General features: G+C 36.5%; 2 protein-coding genes across 3 annotated transcripts; both read left to right on the top strand.

Moving 5' to 3' along the window:
• The first annotated feature begins 4,973 nt into the window (after positions 1–4,973).
• Positions 4,974–12,680, top strand: LOC133290733 (sphingoid long-chain bases kinase 1). Of its 2 annotated transcripts, XM_061488867.1 has the most exons (9): positions 4,974–5,610; positions 5,653–6,080; positions 6,209–6,580; positions 6,889–6,982; positions 7,100–7,137; positions 9,237–9,383; positions 10,177–10,276; positions 10,963–11,894; positions 12,273–12,680. In XM_061488867.1, the coding sequence occupies exons 1-9, from the start codon at positions 5,565–5,567 to the stop codon at positions 12,411–12,413; spliced, it is 2,298 nt and encodes a 765-aa protein (XP_061344851.1). In that variant the 5' UTR covers positions 4,974–5,564; the 3' UTR covers positions 12,414–12,680. The 2 variants fall into 2 exon arrangements, with proteins under 2 accessions (XP_061344851.1, XP_061344850.1); XM_061488866.1 differs by having other exon boundaries at positions 4,974–6,080.
• Positions 12,681–15,536: 2,856 nt separating this feature from the next.
• On the top strand, positions 15,537–16,571 carry LOC133290735 (uncharacterized). The gene has a single exon (XM_061488870.1). It carries the CDS (start codon positions 15,537–15,539, stop codon positions 16,569–16,571), a length of 1,035 nt encoding a protein of 344 aa, XP_061344854.1.
• The last annotated feature ends 6,940 nt before the right edge of the window (positions 16,572–23,511 follow it).

Raw genomic sequence — 23,511 nt, 5'->3', positions numbered from 1 at the left:
TGTTTGCAAGAACTTGTGTCCTTAGTATTTGAAATTTTACAAATTTGTATTTATAATTGAGATCAGATTTAAGAATTTAATTATAAAAGAAGAATGTGGAATGTTAACTTAATTATAAAAACTTGTTGGAGGGCCGGCCCAATTTGCCACCTCTAACTGTCAGTATTTTATACCAGCATGTAATAGGTTTTTATATTTATCCACACAAAAAAGTTTTTATAGTTACGTCTAGATTACTATCTATCTATGTTTTTCATAGTTGCCTCTAAATCAACTCTCTGGGATGTGTGTATTTGTGACATATATATTAGATGAAGAGTTAGCAAATACTTGAATTTGTACGTTTAACATTCTATCAAACACTTCATAGTTGAAGCTAAATGAGATAATGTCAAAAGATCATTCTTTAGCTTACTTACATTAATATAAATAATTATTCACAAAATTAACATATATATAAGCATATATTTGCCCTACAGCAGAGTTGAAAAAAAATAACATTACATGTTCATCTAGTAGAAGAATAACTTCAGAATATGAAGAAGATAAGCAGATAGAGAATAGAATAAATATGTGCACATAAGCTGATTACCAAATGAAAAGATCCAGTAACACATATTCTATTTATACACAATTTTTTTTTTTTTTTTTACAAAAAAAAATTCCTATTTTTAATGATTCTTTATTATTATTGTTTAACAAAATAATTTTTTTATGCAACATTAATAGGGTTTACAATTACCCATGCAGAAAGTAGTCAGATATTAATACAACTGTTTGCCACTAAAAATGTTGAACTATTTTTCTACCTATATCAAGTTTAAAATTCGAATTTTAAAAAAGTAGTGGGATATTAATATAGTTGTCTGCCATAAAAAAATGTTGAACTTTTTTCCTACCAATATAAAGTTTAAATTTCAAAATTTAAAAAATCAGTGGGATATTAATACAAATGTTTGTCACCTAATAATTTTGAACTCTTTCCCACCTATATCAAGCTTAAAATTAGAATTTTAAAAAAATTAGTGGGATATCAATAAGATGTTTGTCACCAATTAATATTGAACTATTTTTTCACCTATATGAAGTTTAAATTTCGAATTTAAAAATTTACTAAAGGAGTAAAGATTTTAAATGGTTTCAAGTGTGAACACAAAGTGAATATTGAAGAAGAGAGCATCGTGTCAACAAACTTGCTAAAGAATGACATTCCTTTTTATATATAGATTCTTAATAAAAAGAAGAGTCAAAAGGAAATATAAAGAAATAGATTATTTCATCTCAAATATTATACGAAATTTTGTATCCTTTGAAGTTTGATGATAAATAGTTAAAAAAAATTAGTGGATGTATGTTTTTCTTTATTTTTTCGTTAAAAATTAATCATTAGAATATTTTAATTATGTTATTTGAGAAGAAGCAAAACACAAAACTGAAGCAGAAGGGAAAATTTTGTTATCCTATATTCCTATCAACTATCAATGTCGCCACCGATTCATAATATGGACTTTTCACAGCACAATATATTCATCTGTCACAGATTTCCTTTGTTCACAAGGTATCTCTGACTTCAACATCAAAACTAATTCAAAAAAAGTGTTCAAGTGTCCGTATATACTATATTAATAATATAAAATATAGAAATAATATAAGCAATTCACCCAATAAAGTATAGAACAATGAACATGAAAGATCAACAAACATAAAGTAAAAAACTATAAATGCATCAATAATGAGTAAGATTATGCCAAAGAACAACTTGAGAAGATGAAGAAGATAAATAGACACAAACAGAAGAAATATGTACACAAAAACTAATTATCAATGGAAAGCATGCACTAACACATCCTATTTATACACAAACTAAGGAGACTATTTGAACTTATAGACATAATAATAAATTTATTTGATGCACTTACAGTTGGCCCATTGTACATGGCCCAACCATTGATTGAAGAAGCTCGTAGTCAACTAGAGTTGTGGCCTAATAAATATGGCCCAATTGTTGAAAAAGAGGCAATGATTTGAAATATAACAAATTACAATCGAATCCAAGTCCTAGTAAAGCAACAGATGTGATTGTGATTTGTTTGGGAAAAAAAGGAAAGCAACATAGTTGGTGTGATTTGAGATTAAAGATTTGGGATGTATTTTGAATTATTTATTTGTAATTTTTTATTTATTTTTAGATGTTAATTACTGTTATTTTATTTTAGGAAGTTTTATTATTTTTAGAATTTTAGATTTAGAATTTTGAATCAATTTGTAATTAGTCTATAAAAGGGTGCTTATGACCCTTATTCTAGGAGTTGAATTTTGTTATTTGAGAAATAGAAATTGAGAACCGGAGGGTTACTCTTTTGTGAAATCCCAACTTTCTGTTTAATCACTTTTCTATGCGCTCTCGGCATCATTATTAATAGGCTTAACAATTTCTTATGCAAAAAAGAGTGTGTATTATTAAGAGGCTTAACAATTACCTATACAAGAAATAGTGAGATATTAATACAGATGTTTGCCATCAAATAATTTTGAACTCTTTCCCACCTATATAAAGTTTAAAATTTGAAATTTAAAAAAGTAGTGAGATATTAATACAAATGTTTGCCACCAATTAATGCTGAACTCTTTTGCCACCTATATGAAGTTTAAATTTTGAATTTAAAAAGTTACTAAAGAAGGAAAGCATCTAAAGTGGTTTCAAGTGTGAACACAAAATTAATATTGAAGGAGAGAGCGACACGTCGGTAAACTTGCCAAATAACCATTTTCCTTTTTATATATAGATTATGTATGAAACACATACACTTTAAAAAACTTGAAGAGTTAGCGTCAGACACTTGACATGATCCGACACATAGTCAATATTTTCGACACGCTGACTAGTCCGACATGCAAATTATGACTGACTAAAAGAACTTTCCTTCTAAATACATATATTTGAAAATTTATAGATATTTCTTGATTTTGCAAATTTAATTATTAACTTCTAAACAAAAAATCAATTTTTTATTATATTATTTTGTTTATGCGTATTGATTATAGTTCATATTTTCAATTGATTTGTAACTCTTCTTTCTTGTAGATATTTTTAACATGTATATCAAATTAAGTTATCAAAATATAATGGCGTTGTGTGATTGAAATAGCACCATGTAACTTACCAAAAAAAAAAAAAAAAAACCCATGTAATATCAGCCATTAATGATATAACATTTATTTTATCTATCAATTCTACATCTATTATGTATATTTGCTTTTTAAATTAATTATTTTAGTCACATTTATTATAAATAACAAATAGAACATGAGATATATGTTTTTTTATTTTGTCCAAAGTTTGGGTTTTGGAGGCACCTAACCTTAGGCAATGATATTGATGGTGATTTTTATTTTTATTTTTTTGGTAATTAGATTGATGGTGATTCTAATGCATTAATATTAGTAGAGTGCAGGGATATAATTGAAAAAACAGTTTAAAATGCTCAAATTGCAGTGGTACTTATAAGTGTCAATTTATTTTTAAGGATATCATGGATTCTATCCTTTATTTCATAACATTAGGAAATCAAGGTGATTACTTATGGGATTTGGTGGAATCGACCAAATCGTGGCATGGGCTCAAAATTCTAGTACAAACTAATTTTATTTCATGAGGTTGATATGTATCATATGTTATTCGTGATTGTAATTCTTTTCTATATAAATTTTGTTTATCACTTTAAATTATATTTTCCCTCTCTCTCTCACACTTTTTTTTTTCTCTACTGTAAGTTTAGATAAATTTTTTAAATTTAATGAAAATATTATATGTTCACAAGATCCCGTTAGATTTCTTTCCAGGTATTCATATGACAATGTAAATATTTTTTTTAATACATATGTAGGAATTGAATGCACAACCTAATACAAGTTACTCAAATACCTTACCAATAGACTAATCATAATGGCTTGACAATGTAAATATTATATAAATATAAAATCAATTCTGCAGTCGCTTTACGTACAACAACGACATATGTATGATTATAATTCTCTACATTTAATGCTTTCATCATTTGTATGGTTATGATTCCCTGCATTTAATGCTTTCAAATATATATGGCCAATATTTGATTGCTGCACGTACAACAGCTGCAGAAATATAAACTCCTATATATATATACGTGACAGATTATATTTACAAACTTTTTTGTTTACAAACTCTTACAAACTACACTAAGTACGACCGGTCATACTTTAATCATGTAATGTACGACCGGTCGTACTTAGTGTAATTTGCAAAAAAAAAATTTGTAAACGGATCCTATCCCTATATATATATATATATATATTGGCATTCTTTAACATATATTTATGTTATTATTAAAGTACTCATATCATATTAGTATTTCATTTATAAGTTCGGTTTTTCTGCAGTAAATACAGATAAGTTACCTGCATAGTTAGAAATAACGTCGTTTTGACTCAAAAACTAAGGTGTTTTTATAATTTTAATTTATTTTAGAATTATAAATTTTTTTATCATTATAATTTTTTAATTTTTCAAGTGAAAATAATATCGTTTTGAGAGTTAATAAAGATAATTTATTTACATTCATTGTACAAATTTTAAAGCCTTCATTTATTAGTAGTAAGTTAATATTCAAATTATAATTTTTTGGATACTCTATTTTTTTTTGAATAATATTAAACTAATATTAATATTATTAAAGTACTAATATAATGTGACACATGAAAAGAAAAGTCTACAATTGAAGATTGATTCCACCGAAGCCTTTTTGATTCATTTCATATGAATGGACTTTGATTAATATATTATCACCACTATTGGGTTTGAGCTGGTACAGTGGCAGGTGTTGTGTTTGTTTGGGTGTGACTTGTGAGTAGTTAAGTTAACTATTTAAAAAAGTAAATAAAAAGAAAAAGAATATTTTGTTGTCACAACTCACCACACACCGCAATGACGGCAAAGGAAAGTGGTGAGTCCGTTGAGGTTGGGGGATCCTGAGCGTCCATCACTGTTGAAGGTGGGAGAAACTTTTGAGAAAGGTCTTTCAGCTGTTGTCTTGTCACCGACGAAGCGAAGAGCTTCGGAATCCTGTGCTCTGCTCTGTTCTTGACCCACCCGATCACTGGTTTGGTTTACAACCCTATCTCTGTTCTCCTCTTCGTGGCACCTTCGTCCTTTTTTTCTTTTTTCTTTTCAAATTACAGCTCCAATCTATTGTCGTAGATTTCTTTCTTTCATATCGTCTAACGGAATATCAAACTTAGAAAAAGAGAAAAAGAGAGCTGATCCTGATAGGATGCCAAATCACAATTTTCTCTAAAAAAGCTGATAGCAATTTGATTGGTTATAGATCCAATCACTCATTTGCGATCTGAGCTGTAGAGTGAGTTGAATTAAAAATATCCAAACCCTAATATCCAATCTTCCACCTTAATCGTCTATAAAAGTGAGGGGAAACTTGCCCTTCACTGTACAGAAGGTGGCTCAGCCCTTGCGTCATGCGCTTGCGCATGTCATTTATCCCTTGCGTGTTTGTAAGATTGATGGTAGTATGAGAGATATGCACAAGAGTGGGAGTCTTTCACGACATTCTACTGGTAGTAATAACAACAACAGTAATACTAACAATAAGACATCAGCCCTAAGACTGTCTTCACCTCAACAATCTCTAAGACGCTTGGGGTTGTGTTCCCAGCTAGCAACGGGGGAGCACTCGTCCCCTATTGTGTTCCCCGAAAAACGTGGCAGAGTGAAGGCTTCAAGGAAGAGCAGTGAGGTCAGTGCCCCCAATACCAATCGTCCGGATGATCAGGACGCAACCAAGAATTTTGAGCATAGGATTGACATAGGAGGAGGTGGTGGAGGAGATGAGAAGTCTGATTTGTTAGGATATGTGGTATTCTCTGGGAAACTGGTTTTGGATAAGAGACGGATTGCTATAAATAACAACAGTGATGCTCAACAAGCCTCTTTTGATATTACCAACCAAGAAGCTGTAGATGCCAAACTAACAAGCAAGGCTTTAGTTTGGGGATCCCAATTGCTGCACCTTGATGATGTTATCTCGGTAATACGTTGCTTCTATCTCATATGGATGGTTGAATTCTTTTGTGAGAAACTCTTTTTAGATGCTAGGGAAATGAAAGAAATCATGAAATATGATGACTAATTAGTTTTAGTCCATGTTCTAAACAGGTTTCTTATAATGTTGGTCTCAGACATTTTACAGTGCACTCTTACCCATTGAAAAAGGCTTCATGCGGTCTTTCTTGTTTTATAAAATCTCGAAGAAGTCGCAAGGACTTTCGCTTTGTAGCTTCTAGTGTAGAAGAGGCACTTCATTGGGTTGGAGGATTTGCAGATCAACAATGTTTTGTGAATTGTCTTCCCCACCCTTTAGTGTCTTCGAAGAAGCAAGCTTCCTCAGAATTACTTCAGACTGATACCCCTCCTGAATTGCTCTTTAGATGTAAGACTCCGCCTAAGATGCTTGTAATTTTAAACCCACGCTCAGGTCGAGGTCGTTCAAGTAAAGTTTTCCATGGCATTGTGGAACCAATATTTAGGGTATGTTACACTATCTGCCCTGGATTGTATAAGCTGCTTATGCTTCTGTTATGCTCATCATTGTGATTGTATTCATATATGAACACATCTATTTTGGAAATAAAGTTAGAAATGTGTAAAAAGTAGAACTTCCTGCAAGACTGATAATTATAGTAATATCTATATTATGTTTAGTTTTTCATTGTTCTGTCAGCATATACTATTATTCGGTCAGCATTATTTTATATGTGTATAAAACATGTAATAGGCAGGATAGAGTACAGCAGCATGTAGACTCTTTTACTTATGTGAGGCATGTACTGTGACAGCTTGCTGGGTTTAGATTGGAGGTAGTCAAAACGAAATCTGCTGGTCATGCTAGAAATCTTGCATCAAGTGTAGACATCAGCACTTGCCCTGATGGTAAAATCATTGTTCTATAATCTGAACATGTGTTGATTATAGATTTGTTTATTACTTCTTTAATGTTTTCTCACATGTACACCTCTTGTCTATTCTTGAAATTGGTGTTTCTTTCAGGAATTATATGTGTTGGTGGTGATGGGATAATCAATGAGGTCAGCAATCAGCATGCTGTTTTAATGATTCAGTGACATTTTCTCTGTACTGGTTTGCTAGATGAAAATACTGTCTTCTAGTGTTGTCGGTGGCTGAACCATAAGCTATCTAGGACTGAGAAAAATCTTGATTTCTTTGTCGTTCACTCATTGCTTTAGTCGTCATATTAAATGTGCAAGTGGAATTATTAATTTTTTGTATTTTTTTTATAGGAACTGGATCAGAATCACACACAACACTGCAACTGATATAGTATCTCCTTTCCTGAACTGATGTCAGATCAGTAGGGTGTAGTATGTGTATACAAATATGAAAACTAACAGATAATGGAAAGAAAACACAATGATAATCCTGGAATTTAAAGAGCCTGGTTCTCTCTCCCACTGATGATTCTTTGTTACCCTCTCTCTCTCTCTTCTCTTATATCTATATCTTGCAGAATTTCACCCCCCCCCCCCCCCCCCCCCTACTCTGCCAAGGTGGCAGTTAGTAAGCAGTGGTTACATTTTGTCCCTTTCCCATTTGGGCCTTTGATTCAACACAGCCCATATTCCTCTTTCTCACATATATTTTAGTGATTGGAGGCTTGCTATTCAAGGGTACCAAAGTAGAATTAATATTCTAAATTAGTTCAATAGCATAAGTTACTCACAAACAGTTCTAGAAGTTCTGTCTTAAGGTTTCATATTAGGTTTTTATTGGATTATTGTTTCTTGTTTCATTATTTTCTCTCCAGTCTCCAACCATTAAGAGAAGAGTAACTAGTATTTATGCGTAGTAGTATTAAACACAGATCCTAAGGTTTTTTTTGAATGAGTAAATTGCATTCCGTTTATTACCTTGGGGTTTGTTAAAATGAAAGCAAACTCCAAATTTGGCTGTGAATGAGTTTGAAATTGGAAAAAGGAGTTACAAATGTTCATTTTGGAAAAACCCAAATTCTGCATTCTCCTATCTGGATTTGAGGAGAGGTGAGTCTACTCAATTAAGACTAGAAGTGATTTTAGTTTGTTGCCAGAGTGAAGATCCCAAGAAATGACAGGATCCTGAATAGAATAAAAGCTTTTTATGGTATAGATAAGGGTCTATTGAGGAGAAGATGACAAAAATTCGCCTAGGGTGATCTGGTCATTTGAGGAGAACATCAACAAAGGCTACAGTGAGAAAAGTGAATCAAATAACATTTAGTCCAATTAAAAGAGACAGAGGAAAGCTGAAGAAAGCTTTAAGAGAAATCATTAAAGAAGTCCTTGCTCTAAATGGATTTATTGAAAATTTGGTCTTAATGGTGATTTTCCGTTCATGTAGCCAACTCCACCTGATGGGATAAAGCTTGTTTGTTGTATGGGAGAGATGTGGGTAGTTGATAGATAACAAAGATGAGAAGAGCCTTGAAGATAGGAATATTTCCCACCCATATAACCTCAGTATTTTATGAAAGTCATCACCCAATTCCAAAGAACTTGGAATGTGGATTAGCACCCAAATAGTTAAGGGGCCACTAGAAGACTTGAAAACTGTCAAAAACGTAAGGAGAAGGAATCTGTTTATCCACGTTCAGAGCTTAGACCTGCCAAACTACTCTTAGCCACACTGATTTTCAAATCAGAGATTGCCTCAAAGAACTTGAGAATAGAGAAAACATTAACTAAAGATTTGCTTTCCTCCTTTGAAAAGAGGATAGTATCATTTGCAAACTGGAGGTGAGAGACCATAACCTATCAACAGCCATCCAATTGAGAATATCTACTAGAGTCATCATGAAAGGAAATGAAGGATCTCCTTGCCTGAGTCTGTATCATCAAGAAATATTGGATATCTATCACCATTGTGTACACCTTCACTATAGATTAAGAATTGTTCCTTTCACAAGAATCTCATTTTTTACTCATAAAATATATAAATTGTTTCGAACATTGAGATGCTGTGAATTACCACAAGAAATATGGTGTATTTCATACCCCATTATTATTTTTTGATCAAGGATACAATAAGGTCGTGCTTTTTGTAGGAGTACTGCTCTTTCATACTTTGAACACACACAAATGTACTCACGTTATCAGTAATAGGCAAGTTATATGACATGGTTGATTTGTAGGTTCTTAACGGTCTCCTTAGTAGAGACAATCAAAAGGAAGGAATATCTATACCTATTGGAATTATACCAGCTGGTTCTGATAACTCATTGGTATGGACTGTTCTTGGAGTTAGAGATCCAGTGTCTGCAGCAATGGCTATTGTAAAGGTAGCATTCTTTCATTTTCCTCCTCTCAAATAATTGATGGGCAGGTGATTAATTCAACTTTTGTAGTTAAGAATAGACATCAATAACTTTAAAATTTATATCCATGTTCTGGACTTTAGCCATATTCTTTGTATATTGATATTCTTCCTACTTAACTCACTATTTGTCTTTTTCTGATAAAATTATTCATTCATTATGAAAGTTCTGTTCTTTCAGTCAGTCTTTAATATTTTTTAATGATGTGCTGCTGTTTCTCTTTTTAGATTGATCCATTTTAGAATCATCAGCTTATAGAATGATATTCTAGTCATAGACAGATAGGAAAGCAGTCGTAAGTACTGGAAGTGGGACATGCTATGTAACTCCTAGTGCCCTTGAAATGGACATCATTCTTTTGTTTAGTTGAGGGGGTAACGTCCTTCTTCTAGTATCGTTTTAATAAACGTCCTTTTGCCACAGAATGCAAATAATAGCCTTATTGGCAGAACAACTTGTATTAAAGAATATCCGACGAATTTTGCTACAAGCTCATCAGGGTCTGGGGTGATTAAAGTTCAGCTAGATATTTACTTTTATTAGGAGTATACTTATAGCTCTGGGAAGAAAAATTTGCTCTCTTTGGTCAGTTATATCTCATTGTTTGCTATTAATAGGTGTACATTTTTTTGGTTTAAATGTCAGTTCTATTTTCCATGTCAGCAATTATGTAGATTTCTTAATATCTCTGTCTTGTTCAATACTCTGTAAACTCTTGCAGTTTTTGTTGATGTACTCATTCCATTTCTTGGTTCAGGGGGGCCTTACTGCTACAGATGTCTTTGCAGTCGAATGGATTCAGACCAATAAAATTCACTTTGGATTAACAGTCTCATATTATGGTTTTGTTAGTGATGGTAAGTCAATGCCATGTATATAATTCTTCATCCACATTTGTATTATTATTGATTGACAATCCATCTCTTATTACCGAGGGTAGAAGTTTTAGGATTAAAAGGGGAGACTACTTGGTTTTTAGTTATTTTGTTGGGTCCTTTGCTGCTTGTTGCCACATTTCTTGAGCAACTGTGTTGTAGCTCTTAGGTACATCTTTTGCAGGATCTGTCCGCCTTAAGAATTTTGGCTGTAATTAGCCTTAAGGTTGAAATGACTAGTGTCAGGAACCAACCATTCCAAAAGTTTAAGCTATTAGGTGAAGCAATGATATTTATTTCTGAGACGGCCCATTAGACAAGAGCCCTTTGGGCTTGAAGCATAGTTAGTGTACAGATCCACCGCTCTACCTTGTGCTAAAATCCAACTTTTTAGAGGAGTTGAAATGCTGCATTCCAGGTGGCTATCTATGTAGATTTTCTATTATTATCTTGACTGATATTCATTTGGAAGTTTGCAACCTTAATGATAATTTAACAACGGGCACTTGATAACTGAAACAAAGGAGGAAAAAAATAAGAATGGAAAGGAAAAGAAAAAGCTAGGGGAAAATGGAACCTTTATTTAGCAATTGATCAATGCAGTGACATAATTATTAAGATCCACTCTCGAATGGGCATTTATTGTTTATGTATTTTTCACCTTGCAGTGTTGGAACTTTCTGAAAAATATCAGAAGCGCTTTGGCCCACTGCGGTATTTTGTTGCTGGATTCCTCAAGTTCTTATGCTTACCACGGTACAGCTATGAAGTTGAATATCTTCCGGCATCAAAAACAGAGCGGGAGGGAAAGCTTTCTGGTGAAAAGGAAGTAGTTGACATGTCAGATCTGTATACTGACATCATGAGCAGATCGAATAAGGATGGAATGCCTAGAGCTTCTAGTCTTTCAAGTATTGACTCAATAATGACTCCAAGTCGTATATCTGGTGGAGACCTGGATACCTGTAGTAGTACTCATGCTAGCACTGAACCTTCTGAATTGGTGCGTGGCTTAGATCCAAAGTCAAAACGCTTATCATCTGGAAGGGGCAATGTAACAGCAGAGCCAGAAGTCATCCATCCGCAGCTGCCTCTATCAACAACTCCAAACTGGCCAAGAACCAGATCTAAGTCAAGGAATGATAAAGGATGGACTGGATTGACCACCACCCAAGATACCTCTAGATGGGGAAGTACTGCTACAAATGATAGAGAGGATATATCATCAACACTGTCTGATCCAGGTCCTATTTGGGATGCTGAACCAAAGTGGGACGCTGAGCCTAATTGGGATGTGGAAAACCCAATTGAGTTACCGGGGCCATCAGATGAGACAGAAATAGGGTCCGCAAAGGAGGTTGTGCCTCGTTTTGGAGACAAATGGGTTGTTTCTAAGGGACAGTTTCTTGGCATTCTGGTTTGCAACCATGCATGCAGAACTGTTCAGAGCTCTCAGGTGGTTGCTCCCAAAGCTGAATACGATGATAACACACTAGATATGCTTTTGGTTCATGGGAGTGGAAGATTGAGGCTGATGAGATTTTTCTTACTTCTACAAATGGGTCGACACCTGTCACTGCCATATGTTGAATATGTCAAGGTATTTGCATTTATAGTTGTTTTACTCCATTTATTAACCAAACTCTGTTGAAAATTACTGCTTAATTATTTCACACTGCATTCATTATTACATTTTTGCACTATACTGTGTGTGATGACTACACTGGTAAAACCAACTTTAAATGATAGTTACTATTTTCCTATATTTTGCCTTCCTTTTCGAAGACTACAATTGAAAATTGTGATTAGTTTTAAACTGTGTATTATGTGTAGTTGAGTTTGTTTGTGAGTGATAGCTTGGTTGGCGTATCTGGCAATGTTATTTAGTTTGCAGAAGCTACGCATTCTTTTATATCCTGGTAACTTGTGCATCTGTACCTGTTCAAGTTGTATAAATGCAACGTCCATTTGGATGCAGGTAAAGTCTGTAAGGATAAAGCCTGGTAAGCACACTCACAACGGATGCGGTATTGATGGTGAGCTTTTCCCACTCAGTGGACAAGTAATTTCTTCTTTGCTTCCGGAACAGTGCAGGCTTATTGGTCGCTCTCATATATGATAACTGTGAGTTCTTTTCAATTCTTTGATGGGTTCTGGGAAGCTCATGTACCTTCTCGTCTATATGAATCCAGATACCCAATTTGTCTTGTCAAATTCCTTATTGCTGTAACAGCTGAGCTTTGTAAATCTCTTGTTCCGGTTATATGTATCCGTTGTTGCTTGCTTATCTGTCATTTTTAGTTTGTTTTCATAAAATGAAAAAAAAAAAAAACGCATATTTGTGCATTTCCTGCAACAAGCCGCTGAATGTATTGCAGATCTTCATTTCCCCGAATTGGTCAATTGATTCTCTTATTCTGAAACCCTAGATTGTGATCCTGTTTCTCAATATCTGATTATCTGCTCGTGCTTAGTCTCATATCCATTTACACAACATGGGTTGAAAGTTGAGATGTTGTTTGGTCTACATTGGAGATTTATACTAAATCTCACCACTTATAATCATTGTTAGAACAATGCAAGCTAGAGTTAAAGAACCCTTCAATTGAAGAACCATTGGAAAAAGCAAACTATCCAGCACCAACCGATGGTTGACGAGGTAGGTAAAGTAATAAAACTTTAAAAAAGCGTGGTGACAACCTTGTAGAGCAATTAAGGGGAAGTCAGCAAAAGCCCTCTCTCTCTCTCTCTCTCTCTCTCTCTCTCTCTCTCTCTCTCCTTAAGTAGGTAGGCTGTGAGAATCAAAACGGGTAGATAATAATGCTTTTGGGTATTCCACTTGACCTTTTAACATATTGTATAAAATACCACGCGCACCTCTAGATAAAAATTGGTAAGATGATGAGAAAGAAAACAGGATATCCTACAAATGCTAGAAGCACCACTTGGTTTGCTCATGCCAAGTCATTTCTTTTCAACCACGTGCCATAACTATGCTAGCTTTAACCACTTGAACTCTTATGACGACGGAGATTTTTTTTTAAATCTTGTTTTGACGTGAGAATATTTCAATTATCTATAAATTTTTTTATAACAAATCAACGTTTGAAGTCTGTTAGGGCTGCATAACATCTTGATTAGTTTTAATAACATTTTTAATTATAATGCTTTCATTATAATGTTCGTTAAACGAAGAAGAAAAGTGAGTCATTTAAATTGTTCATTGAGATCTTCTCAGGGCTTGAATCAGTGATCGAGTGCAAGGGCTAGTGATCAACAGAATCGGGCTGTTAAAATGAGACTTGATAAATTAATTTCTCCTATGTACTTATAGTGTAACACTAAATAAGTACATTGTTTTTTTTAATATTTTTTATATTAAGATAGAAGATAAAAGCGGTCAATGAAACTAAGGTCAAGTGAGTTTTCTCCATGGATCACCTGTTTTTTTTGTTTATGTTCCCCCCTCCCCTCCCCCTTAATTCATGCAACATAAGAGAGAATTGAAAATTTCTATTTTTGAGTAAAAAATTGGGATTTACCTTGGAGGCTATTGCAAATTTACCAAAAAAGAGTCCACCAAAAATTCAGGAAAAAATGTGAAAAATCATTTTTGTTTGTAGGTATTGAAATTATTGGGATCGGATAAAAAGTGAAAAGAGAAATAATACTGTGAATAATTGTGTGATGTCATAATGATGCAATGCAAAATATTAACAGTTATCTATTCATACTAACAATTTTGATAAAATGTTAATATAATATAAATATAAGAAGTTACTTCAAGCTCAGTTTAATAATATTGTTAATATAGAGAAATTTTTAACTTTCTCCTTTAAGTTTTACTTACTAAACTTTGTTACAAATAAATATAGTCAAACAGAAGAAAACAATTCAAGAACACGTTTTGAACTTTAACAGGTCCATAAGGATGTGCCAACACAAGGATCTGGCGGCTGGAAAAGCACGCAACTAAAGATGTATCGTTTGAACTCTCAGTTAGATTTCTCTCTAGGTTTTTTCTCTGAACCAAAGGAGGACAAGTCTGCCCTAGCACAAGCCGTGGAGGCTTCACCCACCATAGGGAGATACCCTGTGGCTTGCTTGGCCATCGTGGGTGGGCCCCTCCACTTCTTCTTCGTGCGTTACTTGCTACTGAGAGGAAGAGCTTCAGCCGCGTGTCTTTGCTGCCAAGTGGTGGCTTTGAGGTCCACTTCCAGCTTCAGCTAACAGTCACGTTGTCTACCCACTAAGATGCCACGTCCATCTTAGTGTCTCTTGGTGGTGACATTGTGTTGTTCGGTCCTATTTACTTCTTGAAGCAGCCACGTCCAGCTTGTGTTTCTTCACCCAGTTCCTCTTGGAGAAGCCACGTTCAGCCACCCTCTAAGAAGCCACGTCCAGCTTGTGTCTCTTTGGTGGTGACATTGTGCTGTTCGGTGGAGCAGTTTCCTTGAAGCCACGAAGAAGCTTTGGATTCCTATTTATCTTCAACCGGTTTGGGTTCCTTAGGACTGCACTAGTTCTCCTTTCGAGTTCTTCCCCCTGAAATGGGGAGGAATAGAAGGAAAAAGACTAATGAAGGTGAACATGCCCTATCTGACTTCTTTGCTGATTTGGAGAATAGCCTAGTAAACCAATCAGCTAGCTCCTCGGTTCCTAAGCCTAGTGCACACCAGGTGCTCGAAGATATTCCTGAGATGGAAGAAGCCTCAGATTCTGAAGAAACCTTGGCTCAAATGAACGACCTCGATGCTGCTCTCAACTCCCAGCCTGAGGAATCATCGGAACCAAAAGCCACCTCAGTCACTCTTGGAGCTGAGGACTCCATAAACGAAGAGGTTGAAGAAACTTCTGATGAAGCTGTGGTCTCCAAGCCCCAGCTGCAATAACTAGCAACACCATGGGCAAACCTATTCAAGGAGAACCGAGGGGAGAACAAAGGCCATAACTGGAACAATGAGTGCAATCCTTCCCCAACTGATGAAATGGCTATCGTGGAATATGGAAATGTTCAATCTCTTGAGGAAACAATAGGCTTTTGCCTCATTGGATACATTGCTGGGAAATTTCCTGGGCTAAAAGCTCTTCTAAATGTATGTAGGAAATGGGGTGTAAAGTTTGCATACTCCCCCCATTCGAGTGGCTGGCTTATATTCAAGTTTACTTCAGAAGAAGACATGCATAAATTCTTCAAGCTAGCCCCTATTTCGTTTTTAAAAGCCCCCTGCTACTGAAGATCATGCCTCCTTATTTTCATTTTGGTGAAGAAGAACTAAGCAAAATTCCAGTGTGGATTAGACTCAGAAATCTGCCTCTTGAGCTTTGGAGCAAAAAAGCTCTTGGTAAGATCCTTTCCAAGGTGGGTAAACCATTGAGAACTGACCATTTAACTGCTACAAGGGGCTCCATCTCTTTTGCTCGAGCCCTTGTGGAAGTGGATGCAGCAAAAGCTCTAACTCAGATGGTTGTCATTCAATTACCTGATGGCAGTTTGATCAACCAAGCTGTTGAATATGAAAACGAACCCACTTTCTGTAATTACTGCAAGACCATTGGCCATGAAGTTGCTTCTTGCACTTATGCTCCAAAAGGAAGTGCCATCTCTGATAATTCTGCTGATGCAACCGAAGCTTCCAAAGGAACAGACTCTGCCTATGCTGTTAAGGTGGATGAAGCTAATGTTTCTCCATCAGCTATCCACCAAGACAAGGCCCTAACTGCAAGCCATGCCTCTGTACATGCCACCACCCTTGGCCAGCAATCTAGGCATGATACTATGGAGAAGTCCATCACCCCATCTTGTCCCCCCAATGATGGATTCACAATTGTTACATCCAAAACCAAGAGGAAAAAATTTAGATCCCTAATGCAGCATATCCATCTCTCAAAGGTAACGAGTAGGCCTTTCAAGGCTGGGAAAAAACCTGCTAAGGCTTCCATTGCTAAAGCTGGTGCCTCCCTTGCTAGAAATGGTGCGGCCGTGAAAGATAGGGTGCCTTTTTCCCCTACCAAAGCTAATGTTGCAGAGAAGGCTGTTCAGCCTTTTAACTCCCCTGCCACAAGAAGGATCGCTGCTGTCCTTCCCTCTGCATCAAAGCCTCCTGAGGCTGTTTCCTCAAGAGCAGATGTGAAATCTAAGAAGAATAAAGAGAAGGAACCAGTCCTTTGCAAGGAAAACCGAACCAGCTCACTGCCTTTGGAGGCATCGAAGAAGGGTCCCAAAAAATCTATAATTACTGGTGTTGGGGAGTCTCTCCCCTCTCCAATATTATGATTATATCCTCCTGGAATGTTAGAGGCTTCAATATGCCTCTAAAGCATCGTGCAATGCAAAAGTTCCTCCTAGCCATAGGAATAGATGTTATGGCTATATTGGAAACTAAACTGGATTTATTTTCTGTCAATGATATCATGTATAAGAAGTTTAATGAGTGGAAGTTTACTCACAACTTGCTGTCCCATAATGCAGGTCGTATTGTTTTGATATGGAAGGCTAACAAAGCTTCTCTTTCTGTGTTACAATCTACAGCTCAAATCATTCATTTCTCTTGTATTTGCAAACTAGCAAGGAATTCTTTGTCACATTTACCTACGGGCTGCACTCTATCTTAGTAAGAAAAGCTATGTGGATCAGTTTGACTAGCTTGGCTTCATCCATTGATTCCCCTTGGCTGATATTAGGTGACTTCAACAGCATCATTGAAAGTTAAATGGCCTTGAAAGCCGTAGCATGTGAGAGAGAAAAACAAATTTTTTTCTTATGCGGAATCACACATGCAATCAAGAACTATGCTTTATAACAGTATGATGTTACCTTTGTTTGTGAGTTCAAAACTCCAAGACGATCAGTGTTAGGTTTGAAGGGTTCAAACCCTCTAACGTTGATCCACACCACCCACGTCAAGATGCAAGAACTCTTCTTGTCAAGCCACCAATTGACCACCACAAAGAGGCTTGCTATGCGCTCAATAGGTGAAGAAGGAGGCTAGGTAAATGTGTTTAGAAGAGTGAAGTCTTCAACATGAAAACTTCACAAGAGTGGGGAATGGATTGGAGTAGAATTGGCTAGGTCTTTTCTGAAAACCTTAAAGAGAACTTACCCCTAGTATGCACACAAGAGTGAGAGAAATCAAATCAGAATTTTCACTTGAAAAACCAATGAAGTGGCGCACAAGAGAGGAGAAAAATGTGGAGTTGTTGCAATTAAAAATTCCCAACAACCTACCTTTGAATCCTAATGAGACTAGGTCTCTATCTAGTCAAGATTCTGAACTAATGGTCATCATATGACCATCCTATTCATGCGTCCCATTCAGCCCCAAAAGGGGTCCAGATACTTTGAGCTGTTGCATTCAAGTTTGAACCAACTAGCTCACTGATTCTCTCAACAACCAAATCTGATTGGAGCTTGTCTGTTTGAAAAAGATGACACTCATCTCCAACCAAAGTGACGCCCCAAATCAGCCTTTGGAGATCTCCATAGATCTTCTCTTGATACAAGGAATTTGTTCCAACAAGATCTCATCTTATCCTTTTGTTATGAAACAACTTTTCATAGCCAATTCAAATTCGAATTCAAACATTTAAATTCAAATGTTCAAACATTTAAATTCTAAATTGAAATTCAAATTCAAATTTCAAATTCAAAATACGAATTTCAAATTTCAAATTCAAAATTCAAATTTCAAATTCAAAATTCAAATTCAAAATTCAAAATTTAAATATTTGATAATTAATTTAACCAATTAAATTAATTAGTAATGTCTTGGTCCATCCAAGCCCATTAACCATACCATGCGCCCTCTCCATTTTAGGTGGGCTTCCAAACTTCATCTTGGGCTAACAACCATTATTAGGCCCAATACCTTTAATGTTAGATCATCATGACAATAAGGTATTAGTGTGTGACCCATTACGTCCAACATAGCCACTGACATAAATGGGCTTGGGCCCAATAAGCCTACAACCCATTTAAAGACAACATAGAGCACTAGCAATGCTTTGTTGCCCCAGAGCTAGTTAGATTATTGACTTGATCATCCTATTACACATACTTGGTTGTCGTATATATTTTCTTTCGTCTCGGTTACCTTCCCATTAAACTTAGGGTAAGGAAACGTATCAACCCTTGCGGTTTAGGGTAAGCTTTATTCGAAATAGGGAATCTTCAATTTACTGACTCTAAAGGCAGATCATCTCACGATCTCTTTTACTATGCATAGATTCTCGAGTCCCAGTAAATGTCATCCCGATTTCTCCGGTTTATAGATAACCTAATCTCTCACAGAGATTTGACGAATTCCTTCAGCTTATCACCCTAGCCATGTGCTCTTTCAGGACAAGCCCAACAGTGTACCTATGAGTCTCCATGTTTCAGGCAGACGAGGTATACAATCAAAGCATGCCTTCTAGAACACAGTCTAGGTAATAACTTCTGGTCTAAGGAAAGACATACCTAAATATAAAGAGACTACTCTAATGATACTATTTGCGAGATTTCCTCATAGAGTCTCTTTGTGGGTCTGTTCAGTGCGAGCCATACCCTTATAGGTCCACCCACGACTTTAGCTAAGACATCTCCATATTTGTAGCACATGAGGTCTTTATCTTGTATCTGTTAGAATATTAGATGTGATATGATTAGATATGATTGGATTCCGTCTTATCCGTAAATATTCTGACTGTATTCTGACTGTATTAGGATTAGGTTTGGGCCTTTCACTTAAGCCCATTAGGGTCTCTATATATTGTAACTCTCTGACACAGATCAATACATAACATATTATTTTATATTCAAGTGTATCCAAATACAAGTAGATAAGTCGTGCTAGTCTTATCTGAGATCACTGATCCACGTTCTCAGTGTCTCTAGACTAGGAACATAAAATTAGGATTAAACGTGTGGTATCCTTGAATCCTCATGATCGTGATCTCATCACAGATACTCAAGAGATACCTGTTCTATTCCAAGGGCTTTATCCAGTTACTCATATAAAATATTAACAATAATATTGAGACAAAATATGAAACAAGATAAAGAGTGCTTTTATTTATTTGCGACAATATAAAAGGTTCACATATGTCCTAATCTAATCAAAAGATTGTCTCTAGGACATCCATATACTAACAATCATTTCACCTCAAGACCGTATCCATTGGTCCGATGTCACTGCATATGAAACCCAGGATTTTGCTGAGTGTTGCAGGGATCTTGCCCTTTCCAAGCTTAATTCCTATGGTTCAAAATTTACCTGGACCAATGGCAGAACTTGGAGCATGATTGATCGAGTTCTTTGTAACCAAAGTTGGATCCTTAACTTGGAGAATTGCAACTATGAGGTAACTGGGTTCGAGTCCATCTCGGATCATGCTGCCTTGATTGTTAACACTAACTCCAATTTTACGAGAGGCAAGACTCCATTCAGATTTAATAATGCTATTGCTACTCTCCCCCAATTCTCGGATGTCATTACCACTGGTTAGGGCCATTCATTCTCGGGCTGCAAAATGTGGACAATGTGTAAGAAATTGAAAGCTCTCAAAGGTCCCATCAAGACTCTAGCCAACAGTGAGCTTAATGGGCTGTCCTCTAGAATTGAGCAAGCTGAAATTGAATACAACTAGGTGCTTCAGTCCCTTCAACTCCATTCCTCTGATTCTGACCTGTTGTGCTTAGCTGATAGAAGCAGGAATCAAATCATGCATCTTCGCAAAGCAGAGCAAGCTCAGACTGCCCAAATTCTGAAAAATAGTTATTTAATCCAAGTTGAACGCTGCACTAGCTTATTTTATGCCTACATCAAGCGTTCTAAGCATTCCTATTTTATAGCTGCAATCAATCTTTCAAATGGGCAAAGTACTTCTTCTCATACAGATATAGCAAATGCTTTTGTTCTTCATTTCAGTGAGCTTTTTCATGCATCCGAGGAGACATATGCTCCTGCCCCTACTATCTGTGAGGCAGGTCCGAAAGTTCCCTGCTCAAGCTTTGAGACTTGCTTGCCCCAATTTCGAAACAGGATGTTTGGAATGTTCTCTCCTCAATGGATGACAACAAGTCCCCAGGCCCAGATGGCTATAGCTCCCTATTTTTCAAAAAAGCTTGGAGCATAATTGGTGATGACATTTTTGAGGCAGTGAATGAATTCTTCTCTTCAGGGAAATTGCTCAAGCAAGTGAACCATGCCTTCATTGCTTTAATTCCCAAGTTCGATCATGCTAACCAAGTGAAGCACTTTAGGCTTATCTCTTGTTGTAACATTTTGTACAAGCTTATCTCGAAGATTCTTGCTTCCCGGATTGCTCCTGCTCTTGAGCTTGTCATAGGCCCATTTCAGTCTGCCTTCTTAAAGAATAGGAATATGATTGACAACATATTCCTTATTCAAGAGCTTCTCCGCAAGTATTCCAGGAAGAGAGTTTCCCCTCGGTGCCTATTGAAAATTGATCTCCACAAAGCCTATGACTCTGCGTCTTGGAAATTCCTCAATTGGATGCTTACTTCGATTGGTTTTCCTCCCAGGTTCATTGGCTGGATTATGGAATGTGTCTCAACCACCTCTGTCAGTGTAGTGGTGAATGGTTCTATCCATGGTCATTTTAAAGGGGGCAGGGGCTTGAGACAAGGTGATCCCCTCTCACCTTATCTCTTTGTCCTTTGTCTTGAATACCTCTCAAGGGACTTGATTAGCCTTAAGGACAACATTAATTTTCAGTTTCACCCATCTTGCTCTATGTTGAATATCTCCCATCTGGCCTTCGCGGATGATATCATGTTACTATCTAGGGGTGATGTGCCTTCCATTACTACCATTTTTGCTAAGCTTTCCCACTTCTGTTCGGTCTTGGGCCTGTCTATTAGTGAAAAGAAGTCTGATATTTATTCTGCTGGTATGGATCATGAATCCCTGGCTGAAGTGCAACGCATCACAGGGTTCAATTTGGGCTCTTTCCCTTTCAGATATTTTGGAGTGCCATTATTGTCTTCAAGACTAAATGTGAACCATTATGATCTGCTTATTACTCAAATTGCTGGCCTTGCCCGAGGGTGGAACAGAAAAACACTTTCATATGCAGGGAAATTGGAGCTAATCCGAGCAGTTATTCTGGGAATCTCCAATTTTTGGATGGGTATTTTTCCCCTCCCCTTTTCAGTCATCAACCGAATCAATGCTCTGTGTAGGAATTTTTTGTGGGGAAAATCGAATGGGGGAAAGTCCAAGCCGTTGGTTTCATGGTCTGAAATCTGCACCCCTAAGCATGAAGGGGGCCTCGGTCTCTTTAGCCTTAAAGAGTGGAATCTTGCTTTGCTTGCCAGGATTTTATGGGACCTCCACTCCAAGAAGGACTCTCTTTGGATCAAATGGGTTCATAGTCACTACTTTCAAGAAGGTAGCCTTTGGGAGCATATCTCCTCCCCTTCGGATTCTACCTTGTTAAAGAAGATCATCTCAATTAGAGATTTACTTTTGAACCGTGAGCATCACATGGAAGGGGCTGTTCAAGTTCTTTGCTCCTGGACTTCTAACAATTCTCTTATTGCTAGCAGAGCCTACAACTACATCAAGCAACCAAAACCGTTAGTTCATTGGCACAAGGTTGTTTGGAACGCTACAATACCTCCCAAGGTATCATTCATTTTTTGGATGGCTGTGAAACATAAGCTTCTCACACTTGATAGAGCTTCCTTTTTGGATCTTGGCTCGGTTTGCCCTCTATGCCAATCGGTTGATGAATCCCATTCGCACTTATTCTTCACATGCTCACAGTCCATCTAAGTCTGGAAAGCAATCCGTGATTGGTCCCCCTTTACCCGCGAATTTATATCTCTTCAGGGGTCCATTAATCATCTCATTCGAGCCAAGGATTTTTCTGGCACCTTGGGGAAAGACCTGTTGCCTTGTGCTTGCAACTACAGTGTATTGTATCTGGTTGGGCCGTAATATTTTGCTTTTTGATCATTCTCCCTTTTCCATCGAGGATGTAACTAACAAGATTAAATTTCTTGTCTATAGGCACTCACACTTGACTCATTTGTACTAGGCACAAGCTCCTAGTGGACCAGCTTAGTGTAACACCCCGTATATATCCGGTAATGTTATCACATCATCGTATTAAGCTGCGCTTAATTAAAAATGCGAAATATCTTTTTCTTTTCAATTATGACGTCATTATCATTACCAACTTGCTTACTTAATCATTTAATAAAACATTGTCTGTATGTAAATTGCAAAAGACCGCTAACTGAAATACCTCATTAATTAAAATAACAAATATAAGTCTCTAGTCACAGAACTACAACACGTAGACCGGACAACCCTGATAATTTATACAACTCAACTCAAAAGTACTAACATCAAAGTGGCATGGACAAACCCCATGCTCACCCAAATAAGGCAACAAGACCAACATAAGTCTCAACAACAACAACATAATAATATAAAGGCAGAAAACATAAACAGCATCCAAATACAGCATCCATACAAGTCAACATATAATATCATAATCAGCTAAGCTCTGGACTCCTGCCGCTAGAGGCATCAGCCCCCAAATTACCTGAACCTGAAATAAGCGTCTCAAACGTGGGGTGAGATCTCTAAACAAGAAATCTTAGTAAGACAAGGGGTCCTCAAGGATCTCCACCCCAAGCTCACTTACATGTGCAGTATAAGTTCCAAAAGCAGTTTATCAATATCATTTCTAAAACAGTGCAATGCAGCAGATAATCATGTCATGTGTGTCAATACTATTCTACTGGCTAGAGAAATGCAGGATTTATATACGTCTATTACCCACAAATAGTGCAAGACGCTACTTGCATCCACCACAGTCTCACCATCCTGTATGACGCTACATACTCAGGCTTATCGTCAAAGTGGAACAACACATGCATATTATAAGCCATTACACATAAAGCTCAGCAGCATTTCAAATATCAAAGCATGTAACACATCATGCATATAAACCATTCCCCCATAGGGTATGGTGGAACCACACAATGGCTAAACCGAGGACACGAAAGCTTACTATCCAATGCCAAGAGTCCACACAAGCTCAAAGCCCACAAACAGCACAATCACAATCTGCTCATACCATAATTAATCATCAATAATCATAGCTCAAATTCCATTAAGTGATTAAGTCTTTCTTACTCATTTTAACTCATTACATGTTGTTTCTGCAGGAAGTATTCGAATACTCCACGAGTAGTATTC

This window comes from Gastrolobium bilobum, unplaced genomic scaffold, assembly GCF_033153095.1.
Source record: "Gastrolobium bilobum isolate Gb01-03AN ecotype WA unplaced genomic scaffold, APGP_CSIRO_Gbil_v1 utg86815, whole genome shotgun sequence".
In the NCBI taxonomy this organism is placed as follows: domain Eukaryota; kingdom Viridiplantae; phylum Streptophyta; class Magnoliopsida; order Fabales; family Fabaceae; genus Gastrolobium; species Gastrolobium bilobum.
The sequence above is the reverse complement of the archived record's forward strand: the minus strand, read 5'-3'. Positions and strand labels throughout refer to the sequence as shown.